Consider the following 23,510-nt stretch of genomic DNA (forward strand, 5'->3'; position numbering starts at 1 on the left):
GAACTATAAACATGCCTACTTGTAAGAAGGTCCTTATATAATGTGTAAAGTTAATTAGAAGGGTGAATATCAATGCCTCAGATTCAGTTCACTAAGGGCCTCTGGAAGCAAAACCATAAAATGGGATTTTATCTGCTAGAACAAGCACAGACACTAGTGTCCATTCCACTTCTGCACACTTCCTCTGACCCCTTGGGAAATGCTGCACTAACATGATTTCAGAGGTGTTGTTTAATGGTCACATTCTGTGATACTAAAGCTTAGTTCTTCTAACCAGGAGGAGAGTTGTTCAGTGATTAAGAGGGGATGATTCAAGTGTCTCATAATGATCCATATGGAAAAATCATCTGCTTGTTGTTTCAGGGCAGGTTAGGATGGAAAACATCCTGACAGATCAAGATCAAGGTGCAGAATAGAATAGTTTAAAAAATCATTGCAATTTCATCATACTCTCAGCTACTGTCTAGAGCTGTGTAAAACTGTGCTGACAGTAAACGTCTTCTGTGTTTATTTTGTCTTCTGATGACAGGTGTGTCCTGTGTAGAGGTGCTCTGTGGGCCAACTCATAGTCATTGTCTCAGTTCTGTGAACTTCCATTGCTTCAGTTGTACAAATAAATACACTAAGCCCAGAGAGGAGGAAATTTATGTCCCAAATTGCTACAGACAATAGCAGAGCCAGGATTTGAACTCAGGGTTATGCAACTTTAAAGCCATGAAGCCCCCAAAGTCCTTTCCATCCTCTAGATGTATCATTCTTTTTCATAAAAGCCTCCCCAAAAAGGAGCAATGCCAGCTTGTTCTGCAATGATGCTAAAATTAGAATATACCTGCCTGGAAGATGATAATGGTGTCTCCCCACCTTAGGTTTTTGCAGTAGTCACCAACATATTTGGCACCAGGGACTGGTTTCATGGAAGACAATTTTTCCATCATTGGGGGGTGGGGAGGATGGTTTCAGGATGACTCAAGCACATTACATGTATCATGCACTTTGTTTCTGTTATTATTACATGGTAATATATAATGAAATAATTATATAACTCACAATAATGCAGAAACAGTGGGAGCCCTGAGCTTATTTTTCTATAACTAGGACATCCCATTTGGGCGTGATGGGATGGGACAGTGACACCCAAAGTATGTCGCTTTATGTCCTCGCTGAACCTCAAATCATCAGTCATTAGATTCTCATAAGGGGTGCATAACCCAGATCCCTTCCTTGCAGAGTTTATAGCAGGGTTTGTGCTCTATCAGATCTAATGCCACCACTGAAAGGAGGTGGAGCTTAGGTGGTGATGCAAGTGATGGGGAGTGGCTGTAAATACAGACGAAGCTTCGCTTTCTTGGCACCACTCACCTTCTACTGTGAGCCCAGTTCTTGACAAACCATGGACCAGTACCAGGCTGTGGCCCAGGTTTTGGGGACCACAGACATAAAGCACTTTTCCTCTGGCTCCAATCTCCCTCCCCAGACTCACATTCTCCATTCCTTTCATGCACTTCCTTCTCTACTGGGGCCTCCACATTCCATGTGCACTCCACACCCTTCAGTGGTTCTGAAGTTATACACCCGCTGTTCCTTTGCCTTGACTACTTTTGTCCATTTGTTTTTTCTCTATAAAAGCTCCTTTCACATTTCAAGACCCATATTACATCTTGTCTCTCCTGAATCACTCAGGAAAGTTATTGCCCCTGGGCTTACAAGACATTTTGTTCCTAGAGTTTTTCAAATTAGGTTGTAATGAATTTATGGACTTATTCCTTCTTAAGGGCTGTGTAAGTTTTTTTGCAGGTTAGGTCCAGGTATTATTAATGATCACTGCACACCTAATGCCTGCACCTGTGTCTGGGGAGAGTGGCATATGATAAATAAATGCCTGATGAATAGGGAAAGGGTGAATGCATAGATGGAAACAGTATTTCTTTTTTTTTTTTAATTTTTATTGTTAAATCATAGCTGTGTACATTGGTGCAATCAAGGGGTACAATGTGTGGGTTTCATATACAATCTGAAATATTTTCATCAAACTGTTCAACATAGCCTTCATGGCATTCTCTTACTTACTGTATGTAGGCATTTGTATTCTGCATTTAGTAAGTTTCGCCTCTACCCATTCTAAGATGCACCATAGATGTGGCCCTACCTATTACCCTCCCTTCACCAAAACCTCCCCCCTCCCTTCCCCTTCCTTGGCCCTTTCCCCATAGTCTTGTGCTATAGTTGGGTTATAGTCTTCATGTGAAAGCTATAATTTAGCTTCATAGTAGAGCTGAGTACATTGGATACTTTTTCTTCCATTCCTGAGATACTTTGCTAAGAAGAACTATGTTCTAGCTCCATCCATGTAAACATGAAAGAGGTTAAGTTTCCATCTTTCTTTAAGGCTGCATAATATTCCATGATATACATGTACCACAATTTGCTAGTCCATTCGTGGGTTGATGGGCACTTGGGCTTCTTCCATGACTTAGCAATTATGAATTGGGCTGCAATAAACATTCTGGTACAGATGTCTTTGTTATATTGTGACTTTTGGTCTTCTGGGTATAAACCTAGTAAAGGAATTATAGGATCGAATGGCAGGTCCATTTCTCATATCTCTAAGTATTCTCCAAACATCCTTCCAGAAGGAACGTATTAGTGGGCATTCCCACCAGCAGTGTAGAAGTGTGCCCTTTTCTCCACATCCACGCCAACATCTCTGGTTTTGGGATTTTGTTATGTGGGCTACTCTTGCTGGGGTTAGGTGATATCTCAAAGTAGTTTTGATTTGCATTTCTCTGATGATTAAGGATGGTGAGCTTTTTTTCATGTGTTTGTAGATCGTGTGTCTGTCTTCTTTAGAAAAGTTTCTCTTCAAGTCCCTTGCCCACCCTGAGATGGGGTCACATGTTCTTTTCTTGCTAATACATTTGACCTCTCTGTGGATTCTGGTTATTAGACCTTTATTGGAGGTATAACCTGCAAATATTTTCTCCAATTCTGAGGGCTGTCTGCTTGCTTTACTTACTATGTTCTTGACTGTGCAGAAGCTTTTTAGTTTGATCAGGTCCCAGTAGTGTATTTTTGATACTGCTTCAATTGCCTGGGGAGTCCTCCTCATAAAATATTCACCCAGGCCGATTCATTCAAGAGTTTTCCCTGCACTTTCTTCAAGTATTTTTATAGTTTCATGTCTTAAGTTTAAATCTTTTATCCAGTGAGAGTCTATCTTAGTTAATGGTGAAAGGTGTGGGTCCAGTTTCAATCTTCTGCAGGTTGCCAGTTTACCCAGCACCTTTTGTTAAATAGGGAATCTTTTCCCCACTGAATGTTTTTAATTGGCTTGTCAAAGATCAAATAACGGTAAGTAGCTGGATTCATCTCTTGGTTCTCTATTCCATTCCAGACATCTACTTCTGTGCTTTTGTGCCAGTACCATGCTGTTTTGATCACTATGGATTTATAGTATAGTCTCAGGTCTGGTAGTGTGATTCCTCCTCCTTTGTTTTGATTGCAAAGTAATTTTTGGCTATTCAAGGTTTTTTCTGATTCCATATAAAATGAAGTATTATTTTTTCAAGATCTTTAAAATATGATAATGGAGCTTTAATAGGAATTGCGTTAAAATTATATATTGCTTTGGGTAGTATAAACATTTTAACAATGTTGATTCTTCCCAGCCATGAGCATGGTATGTTTTTCCATCTGTTAACATCTTCAGCTATTTCTTTTCTTAGAGTTTCATAGTTCTCTTTATAGAGATCTTTCACATCCTTCATTAGGTATACTCCCAAATATTTCATCTTCTTTGGGACTACTGTGAAAGGAATAGAGTCCTTGACTGTTTTTTCAGCTTGGTTATTATTGGTATATATAAAGGCTACAGATTTATGGGTGTTGATTTTGTAGCTTGAGACATTGCTGTATTCCTTGATCACTTCTAAAAGTTTTGTAGTAGAATCCCTAGTGTTTTCCAGATATATAATCATACCATCTGCAAAGAGTGAAAGTTTGATCTCTTCTGACCCTATGTGGGATACCCTTGATTGCCTTTTCTTCCCTAATTGCAATGGCTAAAACATCCATTACAATGTTAAAGAGCAATGGAGACAATGGGCAACCTTAGCTGGTTCCCAATCTAAGTGGAAATGATTTCAATTTAACTCCATTCAATACAATATTGGCTGTGGGTTTGCTGTAAATGGCCTCTATTAGTTTAAAAAAAAGTCCCTTCTATAACAATTTTCTTAAGTGTTCCGATCGTGAAGGGATGCTGGATATTATCAAAAGCCTTTTCTGCAACAATTGAAAGAATCATATGGTCCTTATTTTTTAGTTTGTTTATGTGTTGAATTACATTTATATATTTATGTATATTGAACCAGCCTTGAGACCCTGGGATAAATCTGACTTGGTCATGGTGTATAATTTATTTGATGTGTTGTTGGATTCTGTTTGTTAGAATCTTATTGAGTATTTTTGCATCAATATTCATTAGTGATAGTGGTCTATAATTTTCTTTTCTTGTTGGGTCTTTCCATGGTTTGGGGATCAAAGTGATGTTTGCTTCGTAGAATGTATTGGGTAATATTCCTTCTTTTTCTATATTTTGGAAAAGGTTTAGTAGTATAGGTACTAGTTCTTCTTTAAAGGTTTGGTAGAATTCTGATGTAAAGCCATCTGGTCCTGGGCTTTTCTTTTTAGGGAGATTTTGTATAGTTGATGCTATTTCAGAACTTGATATAGGCCTGTTCAACATTTCCACTTCATTCTGGCTAAGTCTTGGTAGGTGGTGTACTTCCAGGTATTGGTCGATTTCTTTCATATTTTCATATTTGTGAGAGTAGAGTTTCTTGTAGTATTCATTAAGGATTTTTTTGATTTCTGAGGGGTCTGTTGTTATTTCATCATTACCATTTCTGATTGATGAAATTAGAGATTTTACTCTTTTTTTTCCTGGTTAAGTTGGCCAAAGGTTTATCTATTTTATTGATCTTTTCAAAAAACCAACTTTTGGATTTATTGATCTGTTGTATGATTCTTTTGTTTTCAATTTCATTTAGTTCTGCTCTGATTTTGGTTATTTCTTTTCTTCTGCTGGGTTTTGGGTTCTCCAGTTGCTTGAGATTTCCCATTAAGTTATTAACTTCCTCTCTTTCCGTTTTCTTGAGGAAGGCTTGCAGTGCTATATAAATTTACCTCTTAGAACTGCCTCTGCAGTTTCCCAGAGGTTCTGGTAATTTGTATCTTGATTGTTGTTTTGTTCCAAAAATTTGGTGATTTCCTTCTTAATCTCATCTATAACCCATCTATCCTTCAGCATAAGGTTGTTTAGCTTCTATGTTTTTGTTTTTAGCAGGTTCCTATTGTTATTGAGTTCAACTTTTATTCCATGATGGTCTGAGAAGATGCAAGGAATAATTTCTATTTTTTAAAATTTGCTGAGGTTAGATTTGTGGCCTAGGATGTGGTCGATTTTGAAGTATGTTCCATGGGCTGATGAGAAGAATGTGTGTTCAGTTTTGTTGGGATTAAATGTTCCGTAGATGTCTGTTAAGTCCAGATGTTGAATGGTTGAGTTTAAATCTAAAATTTCTTTGCTTAGCTTCTTTTTGGAGGATCTATCCAGCACTTCTAAAGGGGTGTTGAAATCTCCAACTACTATGGAAGTGGAGGAGATCGAGTTGCTCATGTCTGTTAGAGTTTCTCTTATAAACTGAGGTGCGTTCTGGTTGGGTGCATAAATATTAATAATTGAGATCCCATCATATTGAGCATTACCTTTAACAAATATGAAGTGTCCATCCTTATCCTTAATTATTTTGGTTGGGTTAAAGCCTATTGTGTCTGCGAACAGGATTGCAATGCCTGCTTTTTTCTGCTTTCAATTTGCCTGGAATATAGATGACCATCCCTTCACCTTGGGTCTATATTTGTCTTTTAATGTAAGATGCAATTCTTGTATGCAGCAGATATCTGGCTTGAGTTTTTGTATCCAGTCAGCCAGCCTGTGCCTCTTTAGAGGACAGTTTAAACCATTCACATTCATTGAGAATATTGATAAGCCTTTGGAGAGTCCAGTGGACATTTTTAATCCTTTTGTGAATGTGGAAGTTGAAATGTGATCAAAATTTTCTGGGTGGGTTTACTTTTGTGGTGGAGGAGTACACTGGTCTTTAGGGAGGATAGGTCTGAGAATATCCTGGAGAGCTGGTTTAGTTATTGCAAACTTCTTCAACATGTGAATGTCATTGAAGTATTTAGTTTCTACATCATAAATGAAACTCAGTTTAGCTGGGTATAGGATCCTGGGTTGAAAGTTATTTTGTTTTAGGAGATTAAAAGTCGATGACCATCCTCTTCTAGCTTGAAAGGTTTCAGCAGAGAGATCTGCAGTTATTATAATATTCTTCCCCTTATAGGTAATGGTTTTCTTTCATCTGGCAGCTTTCCGAATTTTCTCCTTTACATTAACTTTAGTGAAATTGATTATGATGTGTCTGGGAGATGTCTTATTCAGGTTGAGTCGTGCTGGAGTTCTGAAACTGTCTGCTATCTGAATTTCAGAATCTCTTGGCATGTGTGGAAAGTTCTCCTTCAGAATCTCATGGAGAAGAGACTCTGTGCCTTGTGAAGCCATTTCATCGCTTTCAGGGATCCCTATAAGATGAATATTGGTTTTCTTCGAATTATCCAAGAGCTCTCTGAGACAGTGTTCTGTTTTTGCCCTCCATTTCTCTTCCTCTTTGACAGTTTGGGAGCGTTCGAGAACTTTGTCTTCAATGTCAGAAATTCTTTCTTCTGCTTGATCCATTCTGTTACGAAGGGATTCTACTGTGTTTCTCAGATCTTTGAGGGATGCAACTTATTGTCTCAATGTGTCAAAATCTTTGGTCATTTGGTCTTTGAATTTGTTGAATTATTGAGATATCTTTTGGGTTACTGCTTGGAGTTCTAATTCAATCTTATTTGCTATCCAGATTCTGAATTTGATTTCTGACATCTCAGCTATTTGTTTGTGCATGGGATCTTGTGCTGTTTCTGCCCCATTGATCCTTGGGGGAGTTGGTCTACTCTGATTATTCATATTGCCAGAGTTTTTCTGTTGATTTCACATCATGATTGTTTTTCACTGTTGCCTCTGACCATCCTCAGAGTTGGAGAGGTGTCTCTCCAAGATTAGACCCTGGTTCTCACTCTATTGTTGCTGGATCTTTGTAGGGAGTGACCCTGTGTAGTTCCTCTGGGGCTGCTCTAGCTAGGGAGTTCTGGTTGTGGAAGTAGCTCCAGTGTGTGACACACCCAGATCCAGCAATAGGGCGGGAGGTGGTGTGCACAGTTCTGGGAGTGCCTGGTGCCCAGTGACTTTGGCATAGAGAGCCCAAGCTCCAGCAGTCTCTGGCCAGGAGAAGGGCTCTGTGCAGAGGCAGGGAGGGCTCCAGAGGGCACGCAGCTACCAGTATTCCTGGCCAGATGAGCGGGCCAGTGTGGTGGCTGGGAGGACACAGAAGGGAGGATGCAGGGTTGCACGACTCCCATAGTTCCTGGTCAGGGCATGCAGAGTTCCAGTGGGTGCAGGTCAGGGGTTGTAGTGCAGCTCTTACAGAGGTCCAGGCAGCACCAAGCCCAGGAGTTTGAGGTTGCTATGGTCTGTGACACCACAGCACTCTACCCAGGGCAACACCCCGAGGCTCCAGTGTGCCAAACCCACCTCACTCTGCCCCTAAGGGTTACGGCTGTAAGGCAGCTCAGTCCCCACCTTTAGGCTGCTCAGTCACTATGTTACTAGGTCCTGCCCGATCCTTGCTGTGGGACCCTGAGGGCGGAGTTTGCCGAGCCGTTCTCTCCCATTGGCTTCCTGTGGCCCAGATTAGCGGCTCAGCCTGGGGCCCCAGACAATGCCCAAAGTTCTCCACACTCCTGCTCAGGCTCTCCCCAAGGCAGTTCAACTGAGTGCCAAGTCCAAAAACACTGAAACAGTTCGCAGGTAAGGTGTTTCCTGTTTGCAGTCGCACTGCTGCTTGTACTTATGGTTGCCGGCGGGATTAGGTTGATCGAACACATGCAACCACTTGCCAGTTTTCCACTGTTTTTGTCCTCCTTTTGGGGTCCAGAAGTCCCTTGCGGACTCCCTGTATCCTCAAAGGGATGATTATAGGCAGATCTCTCCAGCCAGAGATGCCTGGAGTCTTATCTCCCCAGACTCACTGTGCCCAGTTGCAGGGAAGCTGTTACTCGGCCTCCATCTTTAATCTCCTCTGGAAACAGTATTTCTATGACGAGGAGCCAGGATCATCAAAGTGTGGAGTTCAGAGAATACAGCAGCTCTATCCCCGCATCTCTGTTTTCTGAACTTGCTGTTTTAGCATCTTTCAGTTCATGTTAGTCTATGGACTCCATTCTCAGTCATTATCTCTGGTCTTTAATTTATTTATACATTTATACCATATAGCTCACCTCAACATTGATTATTTCCAGAATGGTAACAACAAGTGATTGTGGTTTTACAATCAACTGGGAAAATCTGCTAATGTTTTTTTTTGCTATTATTTGGTGGGGAATGGAGTACTGTGCATTAGTGTAAAAGTATAATCCCTCATTGAAGAGAAAACTCTGCGAAGTCAGATGGCCTGAGACAAATTCTGTTTTTATAACTTAAATGCTGTATACACACTGTGCCTTGCCTAAAGGACTTGGCCAAGAGGGTGACTGTGGCCTGACTTCTAGCAGACACGCTGTTTAACAAACATTGTGCCTGTGGTGTAACCATTCCCCAAATAGTGTGTCTTTCCTAATTCACACTGAGGCACAGTATAGGGTGGCAGAGGACCAGGTTGTTTCAAATGGGAAAATTGCATAATTTCTCCAGGCCTTGGTTTTCTTCCTAAATATAGATGATACTACACAGTCTGCTCCATGGACTCAATAATTCCTTCCTTCATTTATTCAATCATTCTAAAATCTATTGCAAACCTAGCCTAGAAGCTAAGAGGTTAGCCTTTGGCCTCTGAAATTTACCACAAAAAGTTTACTAAGAAATACATATACATTTCGAAAACAGCCATGCAGAATATGCATATGCAGTCACAAAACAAGGTGAATAGAATGTAGACCTTGAGTTATGCAGTCCACAAAACCACACAAGAAGGGGGAGGAGCAAGATGGTGGCTGAGTAACAGCTTCTTTGCAACTGGGCACGGTGAGTCTGGGGAGACAAGACTCCAGGCATCTCTGGCTGGTGGGATCTTCCCATAAACATCCATTTGAGGACACAGGGAGTCAGTGAGAGACTTCTGTACCCCAGGAGGAGGACAAAAGCAGTGGAAAACTGGCAAGTGGTTGCGTGTGTTCATTAGGTCTAATCCCACCAACAGCTATAAGTATAGCAGCGGTGAGACTGCAAACTGGAAAGGCCTTACCTTGAGCTGCTTTGGTTTTTTTGGACTTGGCATGCAGTTGAACTGCCTTGGGAGAACTTGGGCAAGAGTGCGGGAATTTTGAGTGTTGTCTAGGGCCCCAGACTGAGCCACTGAGCCAGACGGACCTAATAGTGTTTGGCTGTGGGCCATGCGGAGTCATTGTGGGAGAAGTGCCCCAGCAAGTTCCGCCTTCAGGGTTGCAGAGCAAGGATTGGGTAGGAGCTATCAATCTAGTGACTGAGTAGCCTAAAGGTGGGGACTGAGATGCCTTGCAGCCTTAGCCCTCAGGGGCATAAACAAGACCGGTTTTGGCACACTGGTCAAGTGGATAGCCACTTCAGGAGTGATCTCAGTGACAAGCACTTTCCTGGGAAAGCTTCTGCTTAGCCAAGTTTAGCAGTTTAAAGTGCCTTTTATGCGGGCTGAGGAGAGATTTAGGTTCTCAACTCTGCGGGGTTTGAGAAATCAGGAGAGGCCCCCAGTCTCCATCTTGTACAGGCGTATCAGCATTGTGATTAACATCTCATACCCCAGAAGATCACCTGTTGCCCAGACAATATTCAGCAAGAGATATATACTGCTTTTTTGTTTTTGTTTTTGTTTTTAAATTTCAATATTTTCCCGATAGATTTTCTTTTCTTTCTTCATTTTTTTCTAGTTTAAATATCATTTCCCATTGTTACCTTTATCAACAATTAGAACTTCATTTTAGCTAGAGTTTCTACCACTAGTATTAGGTTCCCCCCCCCAATTTTATCCTGTAAAGTTTTCTGTTTCCTTGTTTTGGTTTGATTTATAGCATTTTTATCATTCCTCTCTACTTGGTGGAGGTGGAGTACTGTGTCCAAACAGGCTAGCAAAGAGCTGATGACCTCAGTGGAACCACCCATCCTGGCACACCCAGAGGTTGGGGGTTTTAAGGTTGGGTCAAAGTACCCTACTGTACACCTATATTGCTCTGTCTCCCTCTTTCTGTGCCCCTCTTCTTTTTGTCAATATTACCTTTTACCCACCCCCTCTCCTTTCTCTTTTTCCTTTTTTTTTCCTCTTTCTTTTTTCCCTTCTTGCTCTTCAACCTTCTCATTCTTCTGGTCCTGTACCAAAAGGACTCACTAAAACCCTGGTCCATAGGAACAGCAACCTAAAGAGCAAGAGGAAATGAAAGGAAAATAAGGGCATGGAAACAGATAAAAGAAATCACTCATGAGAAAGAATCAGCCAAAAAATCCTGGCAACCTGAAAAACCAGTCCAGAGCAACCCCCACAAGGGACTGTGAGATAGCTACTGCAGGGGATTCCACCTATAAAGAAATGTTAGAAATGACATAAAGGGAATTTAGAATACATAAGATGAAAACAATGAAGGAAATGATGGAAACAATGAAGGAAACTGCTGATAAAATGGAAAATAACCAAAAGGAAATCCAAAAACAGAATCAAATAAGAGATGAATGATATGAAGAATATAGAAAGAATATAGCAGAGCTGAAGGAACTGAAGCAGTCAATTAGGGAACTTAAAGATGCAATAGAAAGTGTCAACAACAGATTAGACCATGCAGAAGAAAAAATCTCAGAGGTAGAGGAGAAAGCTCTTGAGATAACTCAGAGTGTTAAAGAGGCAGAAAAGAAGAGAGAAAAAGCAGAATGTTTACTGACAGAATTATGGAATTTTATGAAGAGTTCAAACATACTAGTGACAGATATACCAGAAGGAAAAGAAGAATGCCCCTGTGCCAGTTGACCTACAGGGGCAAATCCATTAGGGTGACTGCAATTTTCTCTAATGAAATTTTCCAAGCAAGAAAACAATGGTCATCCACCTTTAATCTACTTGAATAGAACAATTTTCAGCCCAGAATCCTCTATCCTGCTAAGTTAAGCTTTAAAATTGATGGAGAAATCAAATCATTTACTGATATACAAACATTGAGGAAATTTGCCACAACAAGACCAGCTCTACAGGAAATACTTCAACCTTTTCTACACGCTGACCATTACAATGGATCAACAACAAAGTAAGAACTCAGCAATTAAAGGACAGAACCTAACTACCACACTGATGCATAAGATAAAACTAAGCAAGGAACTCTCACAAAATAAGATGCATAGAACACTGCCACACTTATCAATTATCTCAATAAATGTTAATGGCTTGAATTCCCCACTGAAGAGACAAAGATTGGCTGACTGGATTAAAAAACACAAGCCATCCATTTGTCTGCAGGAAACACACCCAGCTACAAAAGAAAAATTAAAACTCCGAGTTAAGGGTTGGAAGACAATTTTTCAGGCAAATGGAATTAAGAAGAAAAGAGGAGTTGCAATCTTATTTTCAGATACATGTGGATTTAAAGCAACTAAAGTCAAAAAAGACAAAGATGGTCACTTTATATTGGTCAAGGGAAAAATACAACAAGAAGATGTTTCAGTTCTAAATATTTATGTACCCAATTTAAATGCTCCCAGATTCTTAAAACAGACCTTACTCAGTCTGAGCAATATGATATCCGATAATACCATAGTAATGGGGGACTTTAACACTCCTCTTACAGAGCTGGACAGATCCTCTAAACAGAAATTAAACAAAGATATAAGAGATTTAAATGAGACCCTAGAACAACTGTGCTTGATAGACACATATAGAACATTCTATCTCAAAGATAAAGAATATACATTCTTCTCATTGCCCCATGGAACATTCTCCAAAATTGATCCTATCCTAGGCCACAAAATAAACCTCAACAGAATCAAAAGAATTGAAATTTTACCTTATATCTTCTCAGACCACAAGGCACTAAAGGTGGAACTGAACTCCAACAAAAATGTTCAACCCCACTCAAAGGCATGGAAATTAAACAACCTTCTGTTGAATGACAGTTAGGTGCAGGAAGAAATAAAACAGGAAATCATTAACTTCCTTGAGCATAACAATAATGATGACACAAGTTACCAAAACCTGTGGGATACTGCAAAAGCAGTTTGGGGAGGGAAATTTATCACTTTAGATACCTACATTTGAAAAACAAAAAGAGAGCACATCAACAAACTCACAAGCCATCCTCTAGAATTGGTAAAAGAAGAACAATCTCAGCCTAAACCCAGTAGAAGAAAAGAAATCTCCAAAATCAAATCAGAGATCAATGAAATTGAAAACAAAAGAATCAGTTAGAAAATTAATGAAACAAGGACTTGGTTTTTTGAAACAAGGACTTGGTTTTTTGAAAAAATAAATGAAATAGATAAACCTTTGGCCAGACTAACTAGAAATAGAAAAGTAAAATCTCTAGTAACCTCAATTAGAAATGATAAAGGGGAAATAACAACGGATGCCACAGATATACAAAAGATCATCTCTGAATACTTACCAGAAATTTGAATGTGAAGGAAATGGATCAATATTTGGAATCACACCCTCTCCCTAGACGTAGCCAAGAGGAAATAGACCTCCTGAACAGACCAATTTCATGCACTGAGATTAAAGAAACAATGAAAAAGCTTCCAAAAAAAAAAAAAAATGCCCTGGTCCAGATGGCTTCACACCAGAATGCTATCAAACCTTCAAGAAAGAGCTTATCCCTGTGCTGCAGAAATTATTCCAAAAAATTAAGGAGGAAGGAATCTTCCTCAATATGTTCTATGAAGCAAACATCACCCTCGTACCAAAACCAGGAAAAGACCCAATTAAAAAGGAGAATTTCAGACCAATTTCATTAATGAATATAGATGTGAAAATTCTCAACAAAATCCTATCATCAAAAAATGTCATATATCATGATCAAGTAGGTTTCACCCCCAGGGATGCAAGGCTGGTTTAATATACACAAGTCCAAGTCCATAAACGTTATCTACCATATTAACAGAAGGAAAAATAAAGACCATATGATCCTCTCAATAGATGCAGAAAAAGCATTCATTAAATTCCAACATCCTTTTCTAATTAGAACACTGAAGAGTATAGGCATAGGTGGCATATTTCTGAAACTAATTGAAGCTATCCATGACAAACACACAGCTAATATTTTATTGAATGGAGTAAAACTGAAAGCTTTTCCTCTTAGAACTAGAACCAAACAAGGTTGTCCTCTGTCACCATTACTTTTCAACATAGTCCTGGAAGTTCTAGCCAATATAATTAGGCAAGACATGGAAATAAAGAGAATCCAAATAGGAGCAGAGAAGGTCAAACTCTCCCTCTTTGCTGATGATATGATTTTATACCTAGAGAATCTCAAAGACTCAACCACAAGACTTCTGGAAGTCATCAATGTCTCAGGTTCATTGATGAAGTGTGTCAGTAATGTCTCAGGATATAAAATCAACGTCCACAAATCAGTTGCCTTTTGCTAATAACAGTCCAAGATGAAAGGCTAATTAAGGACACAACTCCCTTCACCATAGTTTCAATGAAAATGAAATACCTAGGAATATACCTAACAAAGGAGGTGAAGGACCTCTATAAAGAAAATGATGAAATCCTAAGAAAGGAAATAGCAGAGGATACTAACAAATGGAAGAACATATGCTCATGACTGGGAAGAATCAACATTGTTAAAATGTCTATACTTCCCAAAGCAATCTACCTATTCAATGCCATTCCTATTAAAATACCAACATTGTACTTTCAAGATCTGGAAAAAATGATTCTGCATTTTGTATGTACCCAGAAAAAACCCTGTATAGCTAAGGCAGTTCTTGGTAATAAAAATAAAGCAGAGGGTATTACCATACCAGATTTTAGGCTGTACTACAAAGCCATAGTGCTCAAGACAACATGGTACTGGCACAAAAATAGAGACATAGACATTTAGAATCAAATAGAAAACCAGGAAATGAAACTAACATCTTACAACCACCTAATATTTGATAAACCAAACAAGATCAGATCTTGGGGGAAAGATTCTCTATTCAATAAATGGTGCTGAGAGAACTGGATATCCACATGTAAAAGACTGAAACTGGACCCATACCTTTCTCCCCTCACAAAAATTGATTCAATGTGGATAAAGAACTTAAATTTAGGGCATGAAACAATAAAAAGTCTCAAAGAAAGCATAGGAAAAACACTGGAAGATATTGGCCTGGGGGAAGACTTCATGAAGAAGACTGCCATGGCAATTGCAACAACAACAAAAATAAACAAATGGGACTTCATTAAACTGAAAAGCTTCTGTACAGCTAAGGAGACAATAACCAAAGCAAAGAGACAACCTACACAATGGGAAAGGATATTTGCATATTTTCAATCAGACAAAAGCTTGATAACTAGGATCTATAGAGAACTCAAATTAATCCACAGGAAAAAAGCCAACAATCCCTTATATCAATGGGCAAGAGATATGAGTAGAACCTTCTCTAAAGAAGACAGACAAATGGCTAATAAACACATGAAAAAATGCTCGTCATCCCTATTTATTAGAGAAATGCAAGTCAAACCATCCTGAGATACCATCTAATCCCAGCGAGAATGGCCCACATCACAAAATCTCAAAACTGCAGATGCTGGCGTGGATGTGGAGAGAAGGGAACACTTTTACACTGCTGGTGGGACTGAAAACTAGTCCAACTTTTTTGGAAGGAAGTATGGAGAAACCTGAAAGCACTCAGGCTAGACCTCCCATTTGATCCTGCAATCCCATTACTGGGCATCTACCCAGAAGGAAAAAAAATCCTTTTATCATAAGGACACTTGCACTAGACTGTTTATTGCAGCTTAATTTATAATCGCCAAAATGTGGAAACAGCCTAAATGCCCACCAACCCAGGAATGGATTAACAAACTGTGGTATATGTATACCATGGAATACTATTCAGCCATTAAAAAAATGGAGACTTTACATCCTTTGTATTAACCTGGATAGAAGTGGAAGACATTATTCTTAGTAAAGCATCACAAGAATGGAGAAGCATGAATCCTATGTCTATGTACTCAATTTTGATATGAAGAAAATTAATGACAATTAAGGTCACGGTGGGGGTGGGGGAAGGGGAGAGCAGAGATAGAAAGAAGGAGGGAGGGGTGGGGAAAGGAAGAGCAGAAAGAGGGAAGGAGGGAGGGTGTGGGGGCTTTGTGTGTGCCACACCTTTTGGGGGGCAAGGCACGATTGTCAGAGGGATTTTAACAAATGCAATCAGTGCAACCTGGTTTCTTGTATCCTCAATGAATCCCCAACAACAACAACAACAACAACAACAAAAACCAAAACACACACACACAAGACTATTGCCCAGCCAAAGATGAAGACTTTGACTTCAATACTGTCTGGTAGTTCTACTTCTTCCTCCTCAGATTTCATCTATTCTAAGGCAATGGCTAGCAGAAGGCTACACATATTTCAGAATGAGTGTGAGTTCTGAATAGGCTGAATTTCGGGGAGAATGCACCTTTGCCCTTGCTCTTGGAGACAGATTCTTTGGAGTGGAGAATGATCACATAAAGTCTCTTCACCCACAGGAATCAGCAGAGAATTGTTTCTCCACTCCAACTTACTCTACTGTTTGAGAATTTTCATTATTTGAAAGCTTCCTTATACTGAAAATTTTTCCTACAATGCTTTCAGCTAATTTCTAGAACCCCAAATCTCTCTTTCTCTCTAGTCTCTCTCTCTTTTTCTCCTTCTTCCAAACTTATGCATCCTCCTGGCTGTCTTATCCTTAGAAGATACCACCACCTAGTTCCCCAAGCCAGATGTCCATAAGTCAGGTTACAATCCTCTATCCTGCTTATTTCTCCAGTCACTAATCAAATATTATAAAGGATGCCATCTAATTATCTTTCCCACTCATTCCCTGTTCTCCATTTCTGTTGGTAACAACACCTTGCTTGGGCCTTAACATGTACCCTGGGCTACACCCTGGTCCTCCTTCATCTTGACCAGCTTCTCTCAGTTCCATTCTTCACTTAACTGACAGGTCTAACTTGCAGAAAGGTAGAGTCTCCCCAGGGTCCCCTTTCTTCTGTTAAGAAGGGAGTGAACTCCCTTCTTTCTCCTCTCCTCCATCTTTTTCATAACTATAATCATCATTCAGATGAGAATTTGATTATTTATAAAATTTTGACAACCAAGGAGAGATGCCATTATTACTGATTATTACTTTCCTTTCCCCAACAGCTTAGAAATGCTGGTTGGTTTTATTGTGATGATGAGGGTGGGTGGGGGTGCTTTGTGGGGGAAGTGTCCCCCTGGGTAGAAGAAGGCGAGGCAGCTATGCAGTGAGGGTCAAGTGCAAACTCCTTAGCTCAGCACTCAGGGTCCTTCTCTCCCTCCTTCTTTTCTTTTCTCTCCTCCTACCTCTCCTCTCCATTCTCTCTCTACCTTCTCCTCTTCTAATTGCCAGTGACCTTCCAGTATGATCATCCCTGAAATTAATTAATTCTGGCCAATACTGTGCTAAGTACAAGTGTCTAGGCTGGGATGCCCACTCCATCTGGGTGTTACTCATGATGTGAGTCATACCTGTGCTCCACCTCTGCAGACACCCCTGCCCCAGCCCTGCTTCTGCTGGGTCTGCTCATCCCAGCAATTGGGATGCTCTCTTGTGGAGCTGCACAGAACTCTACCTTGTTTTGTACAGAAGTCTTCCAAATAGTTGAAACAAACTCTGCCATACCTTCTCTAAGCTTTTGCCATCCAGTCCCTTTTGTGTTAGGCCTAGACTCTCAGGTGAAAGAATCTGATTTTCTCAGTGTCTCTGCTAGAGTATGATGCTCAGAGATAAGGGATTCTCTGGTCAGCCCACAGGATAATAAACCTGATTTCTTTGTTCTGAACATGTTGCCTTTGTGAATACACCGCATCTTTGCCTTTACTCTTTTTTGTGGAGCTTAGAACATGCCTACATTTTCTGCAAAACTTGTGTCCAGCTATTTATTCATATGAATTTTCTATCATCAAAATGCTTTGTGGTCCTCATTTTAATAAGTGAGGGTTAGTCATATTGTAATCATATTATAATCTGTATAACTAGTTCCTCTTTTTGAACGTACAGGTTGTTTCTGGCTTTTCTTGGGTGAGCTGTTATAAGTGAAAAGAGGTTTTGGGCCTCAAGTCTAGTTATTAGGGCAGTGCTATTAGTTTTAAATTATATAGTTTGAATACAGTCATGTATTTCATGTGTGGAATTACAGGAGTTCCTGTGCCATTTTGTTTATAGATTTATTTTTTTCTTAGTAAAGTTCCTGGGAGGAAATTAAAATCCTTCTCAGAAGAATGAAGTCATAATAAAATATGAGAGCTGTTGCATTTTTGAGTATTTAGTCTGTGCCAAGTACCAGAGTGAGCACTTCATTTTGTCTCCACTGACTTTTTACAGATTAAGGTATTATAATCCCCATTTTCCAAATAAGAGACCTGAGACTTCATTCAAGAGCTTAAACAACCTCTTTAAGACGCTCCTGGTAAATGTAGAGCCCAGATACAGAGCAGATCTGTGTCATTCCCATTATTCTGGGCCCCTAACATGAGTTTAAAACAACTAACTGCATGAATGAATGAAACGATGACCCCTATGATAAGATTCCTTAGGTATCATTATCTGCCTTTAATGGGGAAGATGGAAACCTGGAAAAGAGCTACTATGTAAATAATAAAGGGTGACTCTCTTGGGCAGGTGTAGCCTGGGGGCCAGGGCCAGCACACAGGGGTTCAACATGCAAATGTCTCGTGAGTTACAGAGTGAGCATTTCACCTCCGGTCGTCTGACTTCATGTTCTGGCTGCCTTCATTAGAGTGTACCATGCTTCTCCATCATACACTCTTCTTTTCCAAATCAGATGACCCCCAAATACAGCTACAATTTCTAAGTGGGTGGCGAACAAACAGAAAGTAATAATTACCTTTCTGAGGCTATGGATGCTGGTGTTATGAATAATAGCAGCTAAATTGAATCAAGTTTTACCAAGCGTCAGGCATTATGCCAAATACCTTACATGCATAAGTTTCCTTTATCACAAACCAGTCAGATGGGTCATGTCATTCTCGTTCTGGAGATGAGGAAGCTGAGGCTGAGAGCATTTCAATAACTTTCTCAGGTTCATATCACTGATTCCAAAGCTCAGGCTTCGATATTCCGAGTAGCCAAGTAGTATTATGGGTTCTCTGGCACCCTCCCATTCTTGTTAAGCTACCTTTTATTAGAGAACCTTTTCTGTGAACATGTTTGGATTCATTTTCCTAAAGTCTAACATACATGGCTGAGCAAGTGTAAGCTTTTTTTCCTTGACATATATGAATGCTAAGGTGGCATGAATATTTGTTCCCCAGATCCTGATGGTTTCTATCATACTCATTGATTCCCCTGGAGTGGCTCTATTTGGATACGATATCCTGGTCTTTTCCTGAGATCAAAATCACCAGCAAAATAGAGATTTGCTGTCTGGGTTGCCTTGAATCAAGTAAGGCTATCAGTTACTTTCAAGGTGGCCATAGTTTAGGGTCCTTGCCATCACATCCTGTTAGCTTATTCTGTGTCTTGGGTGAGCTCTGTATTTTCTCTGAGTTGTAGGAATGAGGGGATGGGGTAGTTAGAGATCTGCTGTATTCTTTCCATTAATTTTTCTCCTTTTACTATCACACAAATGCTCTTCACCTTGTTTTCTGAACTCTCTCCTTTCTAGGTTTCTACACAATGTGTTGAAATCTCTTGGTGCAAACTCATACTCATTTCCTAAGAAAAGGCTGAATTTTGTTTAAAAAGCCCCCCAAACAATCACAGCAACAACAAGAATCAATAAATGGCACCTAATGAAATTTTAAAAAGTTTCTGCACACCCAGGGACACGATCAAAAGAGCAAATAGGCTTGGTACCTATAGCACGGTGATTATGGCACTGGCCACATACACCCAGGCTGGTGGGTTCGAACCTGGCCTGGGCCAGCTAAACAACAATGACAACTGCAACAAAAATATAGCTAGGTGCTGTGGCAGGTGCCTGTAGTCCTAGCTACTTGGGAGGCTGAGGTAAGAGAATTGCTTAACCCCAAGAGCTGGAGGTTGCTGTGAGCTGGGAGGCCATGGCACTCTACCAAGGGCACCATGGTGAGATTCTGTCTCAAAACAAAACAAAACAAAACAAATGAGCAAACAAAAAGAAATAGACAACCCACAGAATGGAAGAAAATATTCACACGCTATACATTTGATAAAGAACTGAAAACCAGAATCTACAAAGAACTCAAGCAAATCAGCAAGAAACAACCAAACAACCCCATTAAAAAGTGAGCAAAAGACATGAACAGAAATGTTTCAAATGAAGACATACTAATGGCCAACAAACTAATGAAGAAATGCTCAATGTCTCTAATCATTAGGAAAATGCAAATCAAAATCACAATGAGATATCACCTAGTTCCAATGAGAATGGCTTATGTTAAAAAGTCTCAAAACAACAGTTGCTGGCGTGGATATGGAGAGAAAGGAACTCTTATACACTGGGGGACTGAAAACTAGTACAACCTCTATAGAAAACTGTATGGACATACCTCAAAAAGCTTAAAATACACCTACCATACCATTTGACCCAGCAATCCCACTGCCGGTATAAACTCAAAGGAAAAAAGGTCATTTTATAAAAAGGTCACTTGCACTTGCACAATGTTTATGGCAGCACAATTTACAATCACAAAGACGTGCAAAGAACCTAAGTGCCCATCAATACATGAATGGATTAATAAAATGTGACTTTGCACACCATGGAATACTACTCAGCCATAAAAATGGTAATCTAGTATCTTTTGTGGCAACCTGGATGGAACTAGGACCGATTCTCATAAGTGAAGCATCACAAGAACGGATAAACTAAAACATTGTACTCGGGCGGCGCCTGTGGCTCAGTGAGTAGGGCGCCGGTCCCATATGCCAGAGGTGGCAGGTTCAAAGCCAGTCCCGGCCAAAAACCACAAAAAAACAAAAAAAAACATTGTACTCAATACCAAGTTGGAACTAATCGATCAACACGTTAAGTGCACAAATGGAAGTAAATCTCAATGAAAACCAAGCTGGGGGAAGGGAGGATGAGGGGGTAGATAAATTCACAACTACTGGGAACAGTGAACAATATCTGGGTGAAGGGAACATTTATAACTTTGATCCAATCTATACAGAAAACAAAGTTTTGAAACAAAATATGTGTACTTCCTAATATTCTGAATTAAAAAAAAAAGAAAGCTAAGCTAAAAACCAAAAAAAAAAAAAAAAAAGATAAAAGCAATAAAACAATAAAAAATCACATCTGTGAGAAGTGGTAGGGATGCAGCTGGGTGTGTTCAGAAAGGCATTCACCTGAGTTAGAAGGCAGGCAGCCAATAAATGAAAATTGAGGAAAAAAGATGCTGATAGAGGAAAAACGCAAAATCTTGCACATTTTACAAATGTACCAGGTATTGTGAATTGTGTGATTGTTATTAGTAAAGTACCATTTACCAACTAGTACTCAGTGAAATGAAGTTAGTGAAATGGAGAATTTGTATGCCAAACTATGAAACCAATGGGAGCAACAAAATGAAAACAATAACAAAAACTTGGGTTAAAATTTTGGTTCTGTCACACATTAATTTTTTGACCTTGGGTTAGTCACTCCATTTTTCTAGCTGTTTCTTCATCTGTGTAATGTGGGGAAAAAAGTCCCAATGAGAGAAAACAAACTTCCTCATGGAATATTTTAAAAGGGATCCTTAAGTGTACTTAAGATTGGAGAGATTTCCTAACCAAATAATCAGTGAAAAGTGTATTTTTTAAGGATCCAGGTATACCGGATTTTATGGTAAAACCAACCTCATTTCAAAATGTGGTTGAAATGTGCTGGCTGTGTGTCCCAGTGGTTACCTCCTTGAACATTAATTTTCTTATTTGTAATATAAGAGCAATAGTCACCTTCCTCATGGATAGGTGTAAGCAAATTGATGCATTTGAATGTGTCATAAAAGCAGGCTGTATCACCTCTATCACACTGAGTGAACTACAAAAGAGCTTCCTCAGCTTTCAAAGCCTAGGTAATTGTAGGCTTTCATCATTATACCAAGCATTTTAATTGCCCACTGGCTGAATTGCTTTTTTCTTTTAGATCTCCATGTACAGGAGTCTTAGCAATTTCTACTTGGGTGCATATGTTCTTTTCTTCCCTCCCAGATTTTGCTCACTTCTTTGTATCTTTTTTTTTCTTATAAGATAGTGACTCCACTTCTAACCAAGCAAAGCCGAACACTAAGAATGAAAGAAAACCCAGAAGTCAAGAACACCACATGGCATTTACCGTTCATATCTGAGCTCATCCCAAACTGGGTGTAGCTAACAGCCAGACCTGAAGGCTGAATTTGCTTCCAAATTCTTGCTACATAGGAATCCTGAAAAATTGGTTTTGGAGATGAGAGATTGTGGAGTCTAAACATGTCCTCGAATGCTTTTGGGAAGACAGCCAAGACATCAGTCACCTAGGGAGACAAAGAGAGAGTTTCTTACCGTGGCGTCTTCCCCGGCATAGTGCTGGAGGACCCGGCGGCCTCCGGGGTGCCTGTCTGCCCAGCCAGTTACACTGTAAACCTTGCGATCGATGACGAGCCACTGGTCGGCCTCCTGGTTGTGTCTCTGCACCTCCTGCCAGCTGTACGTGTTGAGGCTTCTCCGGGGCACGTCCCGCTTCCCACTGGCCTCCTGCTTTGCACAGACCTCAGCGTCCCCACCTGCTGATGCTGCTTTCCCATTTGCCTGGTGCTTGTCCCCCAGGTGAGGCTGACTCCTTCCCACAGGAATCCCAGTGTCACCACACTTTTCTTCAAGCTTCATTGTCATTGAAGCCCTAGGATTTCTGGGCTGACTCCTGAAGTTTCTAACCCTCGCCTCTAATTGGACCACAGAACGATGGCTTTTCTCTCCACTGCGGGATGAGTCCTACCCTGGAAACTTCTCTTTAGCCTAAGTCGTCTCTCCACAAACCTGCTGGTGAGCCCCTCCCCAGCCTCTCACTGCTCTGTCTGTCCCGAATCCTTTCTGCCCTGGTGGAGGCGGGAACACCCTTCTCTCTTCACTTCTCCTCTCCCTGTGGTCTGGCCTCCTGTTTTCAGCCTCCTCCTTCACCATTAAATGTCCCTCAATGAAGAGCAGGGGCCAGTCACAGCCTGGGCTAACTGTCCCGCCCTGGGGGAGGAGGGACTAAGCGGTGGCTTCTGTGATTCTCCTGCACTGGGTGGGGGTGGGCTGCCTCCCCTGGCTCTCTAACCCGCCTCTGAGTGAAGATATTCAGATGTGTGTGTTGAACATGTGAGCAAAAGCTTTCAAAATCTCCAGGATGACACGGATGCTTGGTGGACTTGGGAAATGTTTTATTGACAGCTGTTATTTCTCCCAAGGGCTTTTAAATTCTTTTTAACATTTTTTTTTTTTTTTTAAAGAAAGGCTCAGGTTTTATTTTATCAAGAAAGCAGATCAACATAAATCAGTTTTCTTTTCGTATCGTTTTTAAAGCTACCTAAATCTGTTAGCATGTGGAAAGGTATAGCAACTGACGTTTGCTAGAACACATGATAGCTTACAAAGCCCTGGTCACATGTTTCATTGGATTTAATCCTTGCATCAGACTCCAAGGGAGGCTCTATTAGTGTTCCATTCTCCAGGTGAGAAAACAAAAACTGAAGGCCTCAAGTAATATGCCAGAATTACCCCATGAGTGAGAAGTAAGCTGGTGCATGAATCTATCATATTTTCTGGTTCCAAACCCCAAACTCTTCCTACTGTAGTTCCTATACAGACATTTGCAAAAATAACTTGACCCTGTGGTTTAGAAACAAGGCAGAAGAAATGATTCTGGGATAGTGGTGGTGGGGTAGGGTCTTAATTTCAAGGAAAGAAGCTACATTAAATACTAATAGAAAAAGTTGGGAATCTGTCCTAACTCATAGGAGCTCATATCTTCAGTCCAAGATCTTTGCATTAAATAATAATATTTAATTCCCAAATATTTCTCATATTTGGGAATCTGTCCTAACTCAAAAGAGCTCATATTTCAGTCCAAGATCTTTGCACAAAGGGATTTATACCAGTAGTATTTATAACTGTTAAAAATCAAAAATGGTCTAAAAAAAAAACAAAACCAAAAAATGGTCTAAATGTTTAG

At 40.1% G+C, this 23,510-nt stretch overlaps 1 protein-coding gene across 1 annotated transcript in view; it reads right to left on the reverse strand.

The window, feature by feature from the left end:
- Positions 1-22,385, reverse strand: part of LOC128565392 (fatty acid desaturase 2-like protein FADS2B) — a 63,716-nt gene extending 41,331 nt beyond the window's left edge. The window contains exon 1 of the mRNA XM_053561812.1: positions 21,860-22,385. Coding sequence (XP_053417787.1) covers positions 21,860-22,189 — 330 coding nt within the window. The 5' untranslated portion in view covers positions 22,190-22,385. The remainder of the gene's footprint in view (positions 1-21,859) is intronic.
- Positions 22,386-23,510: the final 1,125 nt, after the last annotated feature.

Source organism: Nycticebus coucang, chromosome 14, assembly GCF_027406575.1.
Source record: "Nycticebus coucang isolate mNycCou1 chromosome 14, mNycCou1.pri, whole genome shotgun sequence".
Classification (NCBI taxonomy): domain Eukaryota; kingdom Metazoa; phylum Chordata; class Mammalia; order Primates; family Lorisidae; genus Nycticebus; species Nycticebus coucang.